Here is a 14,446-nt window from a genome sequence, read left to right as displayed (position 1 = left end):
GCTCTCACGAAGACCACCACTGTAAAGAAAGACCCAGAGTTACCTCTGCTACAGAGGATACATTCATTAGAGTTACCAGCCTCAGAAATTGCAGCCCAAATAAATGCTTCAGAGTTGAAGTAACAGACACATTTCAACATCAACTGTTCAGAGGAGATTACGTGAATCAGGCCTTCATGGTCAAATTGCTACAATGAAACCATGAGTGAAGGACATCAATAAGAAGAAGAGACTTGCTTGGGCCAAGAAACACGAGCAATGGACATTAGATTGGTGGAAATCTGTCCTTTGGTCTGATGAGTCCAAATTTGAGATTTTTGGTTCCAACCGCCGTGTCTTTGTGATTAGGTGAACGGATGATCTCTGCATGTGTGGTTCCCACCGTGAAGCATGGCAAAGGAGGTGTGATGGTGTGGGGGTACTTTGCTGGTGACCAGCATGGCTACCACAGCATTCTGCAGCGATACGCCATCCCATCTGGTTTGCGCTTAGTGGGCCTATCATTTGTTTTTCAACAGGACAATAACCCAACACACCTCCAGGCTGTGTAAGGGCTATTTGACCAAGAAGGAGAGTGGCATCAGATGTCCTGGCCTCCACAATCACCTGACCTCAACCCAATTGAGATGGTTTGGGATGAGTTGGACCACAAAGTGAAGGAAAAGCAGCCAACAAGTGCTCAGCATAAGTGGAAACTCATTCAAGACTGTTGAAAAAGCATTCCAAGTGAAGCTGGTTGAGAGAATGCCAAGAGTGTGCAAAGCTGTCATCAAGGCAAAGGTTGGTTACTTTGAAGAATCTAAAATATATGTTGATTTGTTTAACAGTTTTTTGGTTACTACATGATTGGTTACTACTATATGTGTTATTTCATAGTTTTGATGTCTTCACTATTGTTCTACAATGTAGAAAATAATACAAATAAAGAAAAACCATTGAATGAGTAGGTGAGTCCAAACTGTTCACTGGTACTGTATATAAATAGCTAACCAGGTGGAGCTGAAAACACCTGCCCTGGATGATGGGTTGTCACTGCTCATTCACTAACATTTCATCTTCAAAACTCAATCTGACATAGAGCTCACTGTTTGCACTTGACAACAAACTTTTTCAACACACCTCCTCCTTCTTTTCCACCATCTTCAACAGATTCAGATTCAACCTCTGCCTCCCTCATTCTCTTCAACCCCTCTTCCTCTCTTTCTTGCCACCTCAAGTGACGCCATGTCTACTGCCACTCCATAATCTCTGAAAAGACATTCATTTGCACACCGGTAGTCGTCTGGTATGATAACTACAACTACCATAATGCCCTTGGGAAATCACAGAATTACCTCCTTGGCCTATCAACTCTGTTATCACTAGTTACCACACCCACAAATGTCAAAATTCGGTATATCGTAAAAATTAATGAATGTATTTCGTTGCTTTTTGTCTTAATTTAAGGTTAGGTATATGGTTATGTTTATAATCTGATTTTAAGAAGGTAAATTGTAGAAATAGGTGGGGTTTAGCCATAATTATGACTTTGCCGCCCTGGTAACTAGTAACAACCGATCACCACCGCAACCCACTTCCCGACCATTTTGGGAAAATTGCTCTACTCCACAGTTGTGTCTGGTCTCCTCAGAACTATTTCAACCCGCACTGCTCTGGCACTGCGGGGACCCATGATCACCCAGAGGGCCAGTGTCTTCACCAGACCGGCTAAAGACCCTCTCGGCCCTTCCGTAAGTAGTTAACTTTACCTGTGGTCGTGAAACAGACAAGAAGCTCGTAGCTGTTGAGGCATAAGCCATGTTGGGCCTGCTAGTTAATGTTAGCTACCTAACTGATAGCTGAAGATGTTTAGCTTTGACTTTATTTTGTGTCATAGCTAGCCAGCTAATTCAGCTGTGGTGGGGTAACATTGCGATGACACGAGTGTTGCATAGATTTGTTTTATTTTAGCTAAACATCAATTGAACAGAGTTGAACTAGAAGGTCACATTAGACAGTTAACATCAGCTAACTGTAGGTCAGTTCATGACAGGCTGGTTAGGGATGCATAGCTACTATGGCAAACTAACGTTAACTAGCTGACAGATTTTTATTTTTATTTAACCTTTATTTAACTAGGCAAGTCAGTTAATAACGAATTATTATTTACAATGACGGCCAAACCCGGAGGACACTGGGCCAATTGTGCGCCGCCCTATGGGACTCCCAATCACGGCCGGTTGTGATACAGCATGGGATCGAACCAGGGTCTGTAGTGACGTATCTAGCACTGAAATGCAGTGCCTTAGACAGCTGCGCCACTCGGGGGCCCAGATCGCGGGATGTTGGACCTATTCCTGTTTATTCCTTTTTAAAAATACATCTAATTTAGCAACTTTCCTATCAATGTAAAACTATCTTTCTTTTTATGATAATAATTTGCAAACTTTTGTTGGTGTGATAATCTGCCAGGTCGTGTTAGCTATGTAGCTAGCTAACATGGCTAACCATTGATTTATCAGCAACACAACAGGGCAGTGATCAGGAGAATATCCATGACAGGGGCATTGTTGTTATGCCCCTGAATACATGTGTTGGGTCTATCCAGTGAACTGAAATTCTCAGAACAGAGATGGAAATGTAGCTAAATAGCTGCACTTAAATATCATTTTGCAGGTCAGGAATGTCCATATAGCCTTTTCCATCTGACATGATTCCTTGTACCACATGACATTGAGAAGTAATCATCTGTTCTACACTTTTGAACATTCTCATTCTGTAACATTACACAACACCCTCAACATAGCACCATGCCATGAATAACCTAGTCCTGTTTACTCTACCATCTTTTCTATAGGAGACCATCATCGGACTGGGACTGTTCGCACTGGCTATCCTGGGACCTTCCGGGTTGGATTCTCACCAACATTGAAGACTACAAGAAGAAAGATTAACTTAACATGGACTCATGTTAATGGATGTTCTGTACATTCTCTACTTATTCAAGACCCTCCTGGGACCATCATTACTTCAAGAACTCTGTGGAACAAATCCCCAACCTCCATGAACTACCTCTCCATCTCCACTTAACTCTCCTCACTCCTAGTTTACTCTTCAGCCCTTTGGAGAACCGTCTGCAAATAGAATGGCTGCACAACATCTCAAGAATTGTGAATTTTAATTGAACAAGGAGTATGCTACAATAATAAAACATAATTCAACTTTAAATATTCTAGTCTCAAATGTGCCTGTTTGTCAAATGCCTCTCAATGATGCCAACACCACTCACTAAATAGCCTGGAGAAAAATAAGCTATAAGAGCTGTCTATTTGATTTACTAAAGTGTTCTGTTGAAGTTACTATAAATCATTTCACATTCCTGTAAAGAATGTTATTTTTTGGGTTACCTTATGATGTGGTAAGAAAGTAGTCTGGGTACTGGTCTTTTTAGCTAACATTCCACCCATTGCTACTCCTGCAAATTACCTAGTGGAATGTTAGCTGAAGAGAGCGGTACCCATTCTAGTAAGAATGTACTTTAGCACTGATCTTCAAATGGGTGCATTTCATTCTAGTTTCCACTTTTTTTCTATAGGCTTCAAATGTATTTATGCCACTTGCATCCAAAGTGGTCATGTAAATTATGATTTCATTATAAAATGATCAATAGCACCATCTGTTGGCCAATAGCTGCTATTACAACAGCATGCTGCAATTGAAATGAACAATATTTTACCTTTATTTAACTAGGCAAGTCAGTTAAGAACAAATTCTTATTTTCAATGACAGCCTAGAAACAGTGGGTTAACTGCCTTGTTCTGGGGTAGAACTACAGATGTTTACCTTGTCAGCTCAGGGATTTGATTTTGCAACCTTTCAGTTACTAGTCCAATGCTCTAACTACTAGGCTACCTGTCACTACACTGCATTACTTATTTTTTCACCTTTATGGCTGCCTACACAAGTAGCGCAATTCTGATATTTTGCTCAATTATTGTGCCTATGTGCTAAGTCCCTTATGGAGTTTTAATTTGGCTCCATTTCATTTGTTAATGTACCTTAAAAAAAAATCTTGAATCTGCATTTGAAAGTTTGAGTGTCTACAGGGTTGTGCTCTTCTGTTACCCCGAAAAAAAGACATTTATTGAATATGTGCATCTTGTATTTTTTTATCGCCAATGCCATCAGGTTAAAACAGACAGGAGTCCAATGTTTATTGTTTTAACAATAGTTTAATATAGTTTATGAAGTAATTACTTTAAATGATCATAGTGGAGTAGGAAGTGGAAAATGCTTTGATGCATTACTATTAACTCAAATTAGGGCATCAAAGAAACTTGTCAGTGCTGCATCGTTGCCCGGCTGTGCTTTGTCACAGAAAGAAGGAGGGTTGAAAACTTCAGGGTCCTCAACTCCGAGCACCATGTCAAAGAAACTCAGACTGGAGATGGAACAGACAGTAACATAAAAGCCCCCGTCAGGCTAAAAGCATTCAGACGTGGGCTCTTTCTCAATGCAGTGTTTCTCAAACGAGACCATAGTCCCTTCATCAGGTACTGTATATGACTGTTTCATGATTTACGACTGCAATAACAAAACTGCCTAAAATTGGGATTGTGTACCACTTACCTTAGAAGGGTTTGATCCTCAATGTTGTACCACCAGGCATGAACGGGCAGGCAACCAAACTCAGTGAAAGTGAGGAGGTAATCATCTGTAAGAAGTGTGCATGGACATTATAATAAAATGCGCAGAGATGATACAAACCACTAGCTATGTGAACAGCACCGATGGATTTATGGAAAGGTTTTGATTATATTTCTTAAGTCACTCATGCTAAGGGAATTTAGCAGTGAATGTAAATAATAGTCGGTAGTTAGTCGGAGGTTTTCTAGAGTATTCGTCATTCACTCACCGTGAGGCTCTGCCATTGTTCCTGACCAGTTGTTGACCAGCAGCCCTTCTGCAGGAGCGGAAAGGCTCCCAATGATCACCTGTGATTGGAACTTGGCATCCCTGGGGATCTCCATTGGCTTCCAGGGATCCTTAAAGTGGACCTTCTCACAGGTTTGATTATGGCGGAAGATTTGGTAAGCTATACCCTGAGAAGATGAATAATAGACACGTCTGAATGGTTGTTATTTTTGGAGGGAAATGGCCTTCACACTATATCATCATCCAGTACAACCCCCTGAATAACAATGATAATGTAGATAATATGTGTCTGTAAGATCAAACCTCTTTATAAAGAAGAAGGGTGTCTCTGTAGGTGGTGTGGTTGTCCTGGTCCAGAAGAAGTCGGATGTGCACCCTCTCTTCAAAAGCATCATAGGAGAATTTCTCAACACCAAAAGTTTTCTCCTTGAGGATCGTCTGTTTGAATGTGTGATAGAAAATACACACATGATACCATTCAGAGTTTATTTTTAAAGAGAAGCATGCATATTTCATTTGAACAGGAAAGCTACAATATCAGGGGATCTTTTAGTGCTCATCTCAATTAAATGAAATCATATTGCAGTATATACACAGTAGCTCTTTTTTATATAGCCAAATAAAACCACAGAATGGTTTTGGGTGCCATAAAAACCTAGTACAACTATGAGGAAGAATCTTTCACAGGTATCAAAGGTAGCGGTGTGTAAAAAAAGACAAAGTGTAAAGATTTCTCTGGTGAGCTTGATATTTTTTTTAAAGACTTACCAGTGCCATACTGCCCTCGACCAAAGGTGGTGATTCTTTAATGTGAAAGACATACATTTGTCATATTACAGTAATACAAACAGGTAGAAAATGATTTCCCAAATAGAGATGCAATCTGGCATTCTTCATGCTATTTGCGTGTCTAGGCTATAGACAATATGTTTAGTGTTATTTGGTTAACATTGTGGCGGTGCATTTAGTTGGTTATTCCAAAAGTGTCTCAATAAGGAATGACATTTTTTCTCACTTACTGCATGGATGAGGTCGTTCTGCCAAGCTCCCAACAGCCAGACACAGGCTGATGGAAAACAGAAGGTTGGCTTGCATTGTGTGGTTCTAACGTTGGTCTAACGTGTGCAGTTGTAATGGCAGCAGCTTGCTCTCCTTCAGCAGTCCTCTCTGACTCACCCTCGTAGTCAATGGGTTCTTATACACACCTCTTTTAATCCAACTCCACCTCTATGTTTTCTCTCTCACTGAGAGAATGGTACAAGGCCAAGCAGAAGGTCATGTGCGAGTCATGAAACATCCATAAAATAAGTACTGTGTGTGTGTGTGTGTGTGTGTGTGCGTGCGTGTGTTTGTGTGTGTGTTTTGTTTGACAGAACATAAAACCATTTGGAACTTACACAAACAGGTGTCCCATGGACGAACAAAGTTACCTTATCTAACCTTGGTACTATGACTGTGGCCCATCTCATGTACACATTAACACAAATAGACCCTACAAGCAGCAAACAAGCATTTTTAGCAGTAATACTGTGCAATAGTGCACACAGACATTCGGTGTCAATCTTCTTCAGTGTGTGTATGTTAAATACAATTTGATTAATGTTGCCAAATAATACAAAACAATAAAATGTACATGTACATATAAAATGTTAAATATTATCAATCAGTTTTCTTTTATTGGTTCCAATTCTCACAAACACAAAGTCCGTTTGAGAGTGAAAACACAATGTCTTCCATTGTGTTCTTGAGAATTGAAACAAATACAATACAATACAATACAATACAATACACACAAAAACAGGAAGTGCAATATCATGTCATCCTAGGGGCAATGAACTTTACAATTATAGCTGCTTGTGATAAACCAATACATGAATAAAGTCATACATAGTCGTATACCATTTATTTTTTAAAGAGATGTGAGTATAAAACGTCATGTGGGCTTGATAAAGTCATTATGGCTTCACTATAAGACACTATTCTGTACAGTATGTTTATCTAGACAATGCATCGGAGCTACTCTCGTTTCAGATCCATCTTCTTTCATGAAAGGTTTACCTTTAGGCAATACATTTATGTGATTAGTAGAATGTGTACACTGAGTATACAAAACATTAAGAACACCTGCTCTTTCCATGACATAGACTGACCAGGTGAACGCTATTGATGTCGGGGGGGCTTAACTTGGTTCATTGAGCTATAGTGAATCCTTGTGGCTGGCCAGGCACCTGTAGGCTGACTTCAGTCTTCAGTTGAACGGTGTTTCCTCCAACACATTGGTGCAGCTGGCTTCCGGGTTAAGCGGGCGGGTGTTAAGGAGCGAGGCTTGGCGGGTCATGTTTCGGAGGATGCATGACTCGACCTTCGCCTCTCCCAAGCACGTTGGGGAGTTGTAGTGATGAGACAAGATTGAAATTGGGAAAAAAAAATAAAACTCTTTTTTTTAAATTAGGATTTTTAAGCCTTGAGACAATTGAGACATGGATTGTGTATGTGTGCCATTTAGAGGGGGAATGGGCAAGACAAAATATTTAAGTACCTTTGAACGGGGTATGGTAGTAGTTGCTAGGCGCACTGGTTTGTGTCAAGAACTGCAATGCTCAATATTTTCCTGTGTGTATCAAGAATGTCCACCACCCAAAGGACATCTAGCCAACTTGACACAACTGTGGGAAGCATTGGAGTCAACATGGGTCAATGCTTTCGACACCTTGTAGAATCCATACCCCGAAGAATTGAGGCTGTTCTGAGGGCATCTCAATATTATGAAGGTGTTCCTAATATTTGGTATACTCAGTGTATATTGGAGTTTGGGCTCTATGGTTACTCTTAATGACAATATGCTCATTCCTGGGAAAAAGACTAAGTGGAAAGGCATGCACTATTGCATAGTATTACTGCAAAAAATGCTTGATTGCTGTCCTTAGGGTCTATTTGTGTTAATGTGTACAGGAGATGGGCCACAGTCATGATACCTAGTGTATGTTTCTGCATTCTCCAAAAATGCTAGCCAGAGGGTTTGAGTTATTCTCTGATTCATGGCTTGTACTGATACTATGGTTTATTAATGGAGGAGATGAAGGTACATTGCACAGTACTGATGGTTTTCTTTCAAATTGAATTGAGTGTAGGTTATGGAGCAGGGAGGTTGTTAGAATGTCTCCATACCTTTGAACAACCTTTATATTGTCTAGGGTTTGTTTGAGTAGTTTATCATGACATATTGTATGAATCCTTTTCCTGCAGTCGAATGAACAGAAGCGCCCTCTAGTGGCCACCTTGGGTGCGATTGTGTTAATATTAAAAATAATTTCATAATAAACATTATTTAACAGTCAAACAGGCACTCAGCCAGCCAAATCCCAAGTTAAGATCTTTATCAGCCTCTCTCCCCTCCAACACAAGGCCATTAATCACATAGGTCAATGTCAAAAGCGCACAAAAACTGAGAACCTCAACTCTGATGAAAACTGAGAATCTCAACTCTGAGAACTGCTTTTTCCGATACAAACAAAATTACCAACTTTAAAAGTGGATTAAAAAAATACAGATATATTTTACTTGCTCACATGTCAACCATTGGAACCCATGCCCATCCGGTTTGATCACAACAATACAGTTTCCAATAAACCACCAATAAGCCATTGGTTAAAAAACAGTTGCTGTTTTGTTGCGCTTTGAGCTACTGGCGTTCTGTGCTTTTGTATTGATCTGGTTAACTATTGGATACGTCTTTGTATTGGTATGGTTAACTATTGGATACGTCTTTGTATTGGTCTGGTTAACTATTGGATACGTCTTTGTATTGGTCTGGTTAACTATTGGATACGTCTTTTGTATTGGTCTGGTTAACTATTGGATACGTCTTTGTATTGATCGGGTTAACTATTGGATACGTCTTTGTATTGGTCTGGTTAACTATTGGATACGTCTTTGTATTGATCGGGTTAACTATTGGATACGTCTTTGTATTGATCGGGTTAACTATTGGATACGTCTTTGTATTGGTCTGGTTAACTATTGGATACGTCTTTGTATTGGTCTGGTTAACTATTGGATACGTCTTTGTATTTTGTATTGATCGGGTTAACTATTGGATACGTCTTTGTATTGGTCTGGTTAACTATTGGATACGTCTTTGTATTGGTCTGGTTAACTATTGGATACGTGTTTGTATTGATCGGGTTAACTATTGGATACGTCTTTGTATTGGTCTGGTTAACTATTGGATACGTCTTTGTATTGATCGGGTTAACTATTGGATACGTCTTTGTATTGATCGGGTTAACTATTGGATACGTCTTTGTATTGGTCTGGTTAACTATTGGATACGTGTTTGTATTGATCGGGTTAACTATTGGATACGTCTTTGTATTGATTGGGTTAACTATTGGATACGTCTTTGTATTGATCTGGTTAACTATTGGATACGTCTTTGTATTGATCTGGTTAACTATTGGATACGTCTTTGTCATTCAACAGTATCACCGGGTTAACACGTCTATCCTGATGGTATTTCGGGTTAACTAGTACGTCTTTGTATTGATCGGGTTAACTAAACCTGTTTTCGCTTTGTCTTCATGGGGTATTGTGTGTAGATTAATGAGGAACAAATGGTATTTAATCCATTTTAGAATAAGGCTGTAACGTAACACAATGTGGAAAATGACAAGTGTTTTGAATACTTTCCGAATGCACTGTATACTGTACATATAACGGCAGATAGTTGCAGTCCGCACCATTCGAGCAAGCATGGGATGGCCCCTATTAGTGGTGACATGAACCGCTGTGTTGCCAACTTAGCAATTTTGCCGAGTGCAATCAGCACCCATTACTGTGACATGAACCCAGGCTATCTGTACAGCCCCATTACTGTGACATGAACCCAGGCTATCTGTACAGCCCCATTACTGTGACATGAACCCAGGCTATCTGTACAGCCCCATTACTGTGACATGAACCCAGGCTATCTGTACAGCCACATTACTGTGACATGAACCCAGGCTATCTGTACAGCCCCATTACTGTGACATGAACCCAGGCTATCTGTACAGCCCCATTACTGTGACATAAACCCAGACTATCTGTACAGCCCCATTACTGTGACATGAAGCCAGACTATCTGTACAGCCCCATTACTGTGACATGAAGCCAGACTATCTGTACAGCCCCATTACTGTGACATGAACCCAGACTATCAGTACAGCCTCTTTACTGTGACATGAACCCAGGCTATCTGTACAGCCCCTTTACTGTGACATGAACCCAGGCTATTTGTACAGCCCCTCTACTGTGACATGAACCCAGGCTATCTGTGCAGCCTCTTTACGCTTCCATCACACCGACAGCATCATTGCATTTTGGTACACCACAGTTACATTCACTTCCAATGAAACACTGCGTTTGCCTTGCAGCATTACGTTGCAGAGGCAGTTGCAGTGCGTTCTGTGTGGTGCGTCAAACTGTATGCGTAGATGGCTTGACAGAAATGGTATCAGAAGGTGAATGTTGAACTTCTCATGCACACTGTACATATCCAAATGATGCTGCATACTATTTTGTGCAATGACGCTGTTGGTGTGTTCGAAGCGTTACTGTGACATGAACACGGGATATCTGTATTCCTCTTGTCTGTCTTTTGTTCTGTATTTATTGAGTGTGTGTCTGAGTAAAGCTGGAACAAATGAGTTGTGGGCCTGTGTTCAGAACTGCTACTAGGAAATAGATGTTATTTGTTTTTGGAGAAGGGATTTGCCTGACCTGTGCATTGACCCCTCCACTAGATGGAGTGATGAAGTTATGGTTGGTGATATAAGTTGATGTGTCCAAGAGATCACAGAGTACCAAGGCTCCTCACTGCTGATTGGTCAATTCAGTGAAGTGAGATCCTTATCTCTGCTTCTGGACTGATGGCTGTTCATTCAAGCATACTTGATAAACAGAGAGTAGCAGCAGCGTAAAAGATGGGTCTGGGGGGAAGCACACAATGCAAATTGTCCGGGTAGCCATTTGATTACCTGTTCAGGAATAGGCTTTGTCGTGCACTCTTCACGACTGTGTTTGGACCATTCTAGTTTGTTGTTGATGTGGACACCAAGGAACTTGAAGCCCTCAACCTGCTCCACTACAGCCCCGTCGATGGGAATGGGGGCATGCTCGGTCCTCCTTTTCCTGTAGTCCACAATCATCTCCTTAGTCTTGGTTACGTTGAGGGATAGTTTGCTATTCTGGCACCACCCGGCCAGGTCTCTGACCTCCTCCCTGTAGGGGAGAGGAGGGGGGATGGATGAGCCACTTGGAAGCTGGGGATGATTAGGTGGCCATGATGGTATGAGGGCCAGGTTGGGAATTGAGCCAGGACCCCGAGGTTAACGGTTAACAACACTACTTTTACGATAAGTGCCATATGATCTTTAGTGATAACATAGAGTCAAGACACCCATTTAACAAGGTATGACTCCAAACACGCAGAAAAGGCTCCTCCTCGTTATCCTCACAAATAATCCTGATAGGTATCTGTCTGGTGTTTTCTGTAATGACCTTAGTGATCACTGTTTTACAGCCTGTGCTCGTAATGGTGGCTCAGTGAAACAACCTGTCCTGATTTGTTATAGATGCTTGCAAAAAACTTTAATGAGCAAGCATTCCTTCATGAACTGGCCTCTAAAATTTCATAAAATCAGCTTGTACTCTATACTCCTCTGTAAGCTGGTCATCTATGTATACCCGTCGCAAGACCCACTGGTCGATGCTTATTTATAAAACCCTCTTAGGCCTCACTCCCCCTTATCTGAGATATCTACTGCAGCCCTCATCCTCCACATACAACACCCGTTCTGCCAGTCACATTCTGTTAAAAGGTCCCCAATGCACACACATCCCTGGGTCGCTCCTCTTTTCAGTTCGCTGCAGCTAGCGACAGGAACAAGCTGCAACAAACACTCAAACTGGAAGTTTTATCTCAATCTCTTCATTCAAAGACCCAATAATGGACACTCTTACTGACAGTTGTGGCTGCTTTGTGTGATGTATTGTTGTCTCTACCTTCTTGCCCTTTGTGCTGTTGTCTGTGCCCAATAATGTTTGTACCATGTTTTGTGCTGCTACCATGTTGTATTGCAACCATGTTGTTGTTATGTTGTGTTGCTACCATGCTGTGTTGTCATGTGTTGCTGCCTTGCTATGTTGTTGTCTTAGCTGTCTCTCTTGTTGCGTGTTTTGTCCTATATCTTTTAATTTTTTAATTATCCCAGGCCTCCGTCGCCGCAGCAGGCCTTTTGCCTTTTGGTAGGCCATCATTGTAAATAAGAATTGTCTTGCCTAAGTTAAGAACTGTCTTAACTGTCTTGCCTAGTTAAATAAAGGTTAAATAAAATGTTTAAAAAAACATCCCATCCAAAAGACAGCACCCTACACTGGGCAATGACCAGAATCACTGGGGTATATGTTTTCAGACCAGAGGATAGAGTGCCTCTTACTTGCACTCCAACACCACTTCCAGCATCATCTGGTCTCCCACCCAGGGACCAACCAGGACCAACCCTTAGCTTCAGAGGCAAGCCAGCGGTGGGATGCAGGGTGGTATGCTGCGCAAACACCAATGAAAACACAAATAAAAACTTAAATAAAGAATGTGAATATGGTCATAAAAATGGAATTTGATAACCTGTCCATGACCATTCTCTTGCCTATTCATTTTGGATTTATTAAACATATTGGATTGGTTAGGTTCCATGGCCACACCTGTCTTTCTCTGTGTGTTTTTTATAAGAGAACGTGCGTGTCAATGGGCATGCACAGTCTGGATACATTTGTCAGATTACAAAGCAGAACACATGGATAATCATGTCTTCTATCAAATAGTTAATAAACAAGTCTTCTTGACCCCGAGGGGTAAACTACTAAGCCAGATCAATGACTTAGCCAGCCAAATTCCCAAACTATACTAAATTAATGTTTTAGTTTTTAGGAAGATAAGAATGAAATGGGCATGGTCTAAGTGTCTCAACAACCTAAAACACATCTAAGTTTAGCTAAGAGGTGAACCAGAAAAACAGTTATTTTTGGTTGTTTAACAAAGTTAGCTGGATAACTCATTGATCTTGCTCTGTAGTTTACCCTCAGGCTGATGGTGACATGATGAGGTAATGCTACTACAGCCCTATTTATTCTTCCAGAGTTACACACTCCACCTGCCGATGGACTGACAACCACTCACCAACAGGGCCTCTTTTCCTTGCAAGTGAATAACGTCTGAAAGACAAAGCATACTGTAAATACAAGACCATGACAATGTTCTCAGTGACTGAGGAGACAGACGTTCGTTCATTTGTATAATTTTAAGATCGAGGTTGAGTTTTCCCTGACGTGACAACGGATGCTCTGGCTTTCCATATTGACTGTAATGCTGCCTAGATACATGTTTTAATAGTGCTATTGACCTTGCAAAGACGTGCACAGCAGATGTACAGGAACAGAAAGCACAGAGATGCCAAATTGATCTGAACAGTTGAATGAAGCACGGAGAAATACCGCACAACATATTCCCTTGAAAGCAATCACTTCTCTCTCTCTCTCTTAGCCGCAAGTCAGATTAGAGTCGCCAAGGATGTGAAAAGTCAGCAAGTACAATTCAAGCAAAATAATAAAAATGGTGAAAATTGGATTATACTTTTCTTCAACCCTTCATTAGCCTTCATAACACTGTCATAATGGTGACATTACAGACACATGGGTCATCTCTGCAGAGGCTGGCAGTATGGGACACTCACTCACAAGCTTTGCAAAGGGCCCTGAATGCAAGATGTGTGTGAGTGAGTTGAACAAGTTGCAACATAGATTTTTAAATGAGTTGAAAGACTAGACGCCAATAAAAGCAATATTTCAAATTGGATCATATCAATGGTGGTATATTCCAAGAAGTCCTCCTACAGTATATCTTCCAGAACCGCTGGCTTGTTTTAAACTTGGTTTGACAGAAGTGGAATAGTATGAAGCACATGTTTCAAGTTTTAGCATGTCAGGATTGACCAGAGAGAACTAACACCACATAAAAACTGATCGTTGATAAGGGTCATAAGGGAAAGAAACGTATTAGCGATGATGAAAGCCAGATGAATGTCTTGTAAATGTCTTGCGAAATAAGTCAATTGTTGTTTTGACACTGAACCACGCTCATAAACACTTGTATCTCTGTTTCATGTACAGTACAACAGCCTAACCTATACACAAGCAGTGTCCCTTGCACACAGATAGTTTTATAGACTAGTTTGTATGAACAAGGGACCATTTTTCCTAACTCTTACCTCTCTCTATGTGTAGCGTAGAACGAACAACCTTTCCTCTGGTTTCTACGTTTCCATATCTAAAGATTTCAGCGAAATGGCACTCTAGACACACAAATACTACCCTTTACTATAGAATACTACAGTACTTACTATAGAATTGTATAATAAAGTGTAGTGTACTGTAGAATACTATACCACACACAGTAGTATCCTTCTAACGTGTAATACTTACAGTTGAAGTCAGA

The 14,446-nt window shown here is 40.7% G+C and overlaps 2 protein-coding genes across 2 annotated transcripts; one reads left to right on the top strand and one right to left on the bottom strand.

Annotated features, from left to right (window-relative positions):
- Positions 1-1,595: 1,595 nt before the first annotated feature.
- On the top strand, positions 1,596-3,188 carry LOC139388643 (cytochrome c oxidase subunit 8A; the record flags this gene model as incomplete). Its single annotated transcript, XM_071135425.1, is given in 3 exon segments — positions 1,596-1,730; positions 2,837-2,887; positions 2,889-3,188. Coding segments are annotated over 3 exon segments (231 nt in total), but the record flags the coding sequence as incomplete, so codon positions are not given.
- A 1,105-nt stretch (positions 3,189-4,293) lies between these two features.
- LOC139388791 (ependymin-like 2) lies at positions 4,294-6,009 on the bottom strand. The gene is made up of 6 exons (XM_071135712.1): positions 5,934-6,009; positions 5,683-5,717; positions 5,218-5,352; positions 4,895-5,081; positions 4,609-4,693; positions 4,294-4,420 (listed from the first exon to the last, which is right to left on the bottom strand). The coding sequence occupies exons 1-6, from the start codon at positions 6,007-6,009 to the stop codon at positions 4,294-4,296; spliced, it is 645 nt and encodes a 214-aa protein (XP_070991813.1).
- Between the last annotated feature and the right edge of the window lie 8,437 nt (positions 6,010-14,446).

This window comes from Oncorhynchus clarkii, chromosome 29 (genome assembly GCF_045791955.1).
Source record: "Oncorhynchus clarkii lewisi isolate Uvic-CL-2024 chromosome 29, UVic_Ocla_1.0, whole genome shotgun sequence".
Lineage (NCBI taxonomy): Eukaryota > Metazoa > Chordata > Actinopteri > Salmoniformes > Salmonidae > Oncorhynchus > Oncorhynchus clarkii.
Note: the sequence above shows the minus strand (reverse complement) of the source record. Positions and strands in the feature narration are given on the sequence as shown.

Excerpts from the sequence above, each read along its gene's own strand:
- LOC139388791 (XM_071135712.1), bottom strand. The coding sequence starts at position 6,009 with ATGCAAGCCAACCTTCTGTTTTCCATCAGCCTGTGTCTGGCTGTTGGG. Across the intron at positions 5,082-5,217 it reads CCCTTCTTCTTTATAAAGAG|GGTATAGCTTACCAAATCTT; the intron begins GTTTGATCTTAC and ends TCATCTTCTCAG. Across the intron at positions 4,421-4,608 it reads GAGGATCAAACCCTTCTAAG|TCTGAGTTTCTTTGACATGG; the intron begins GTAAGTGGTACA and ends TTCCATCTCCAG.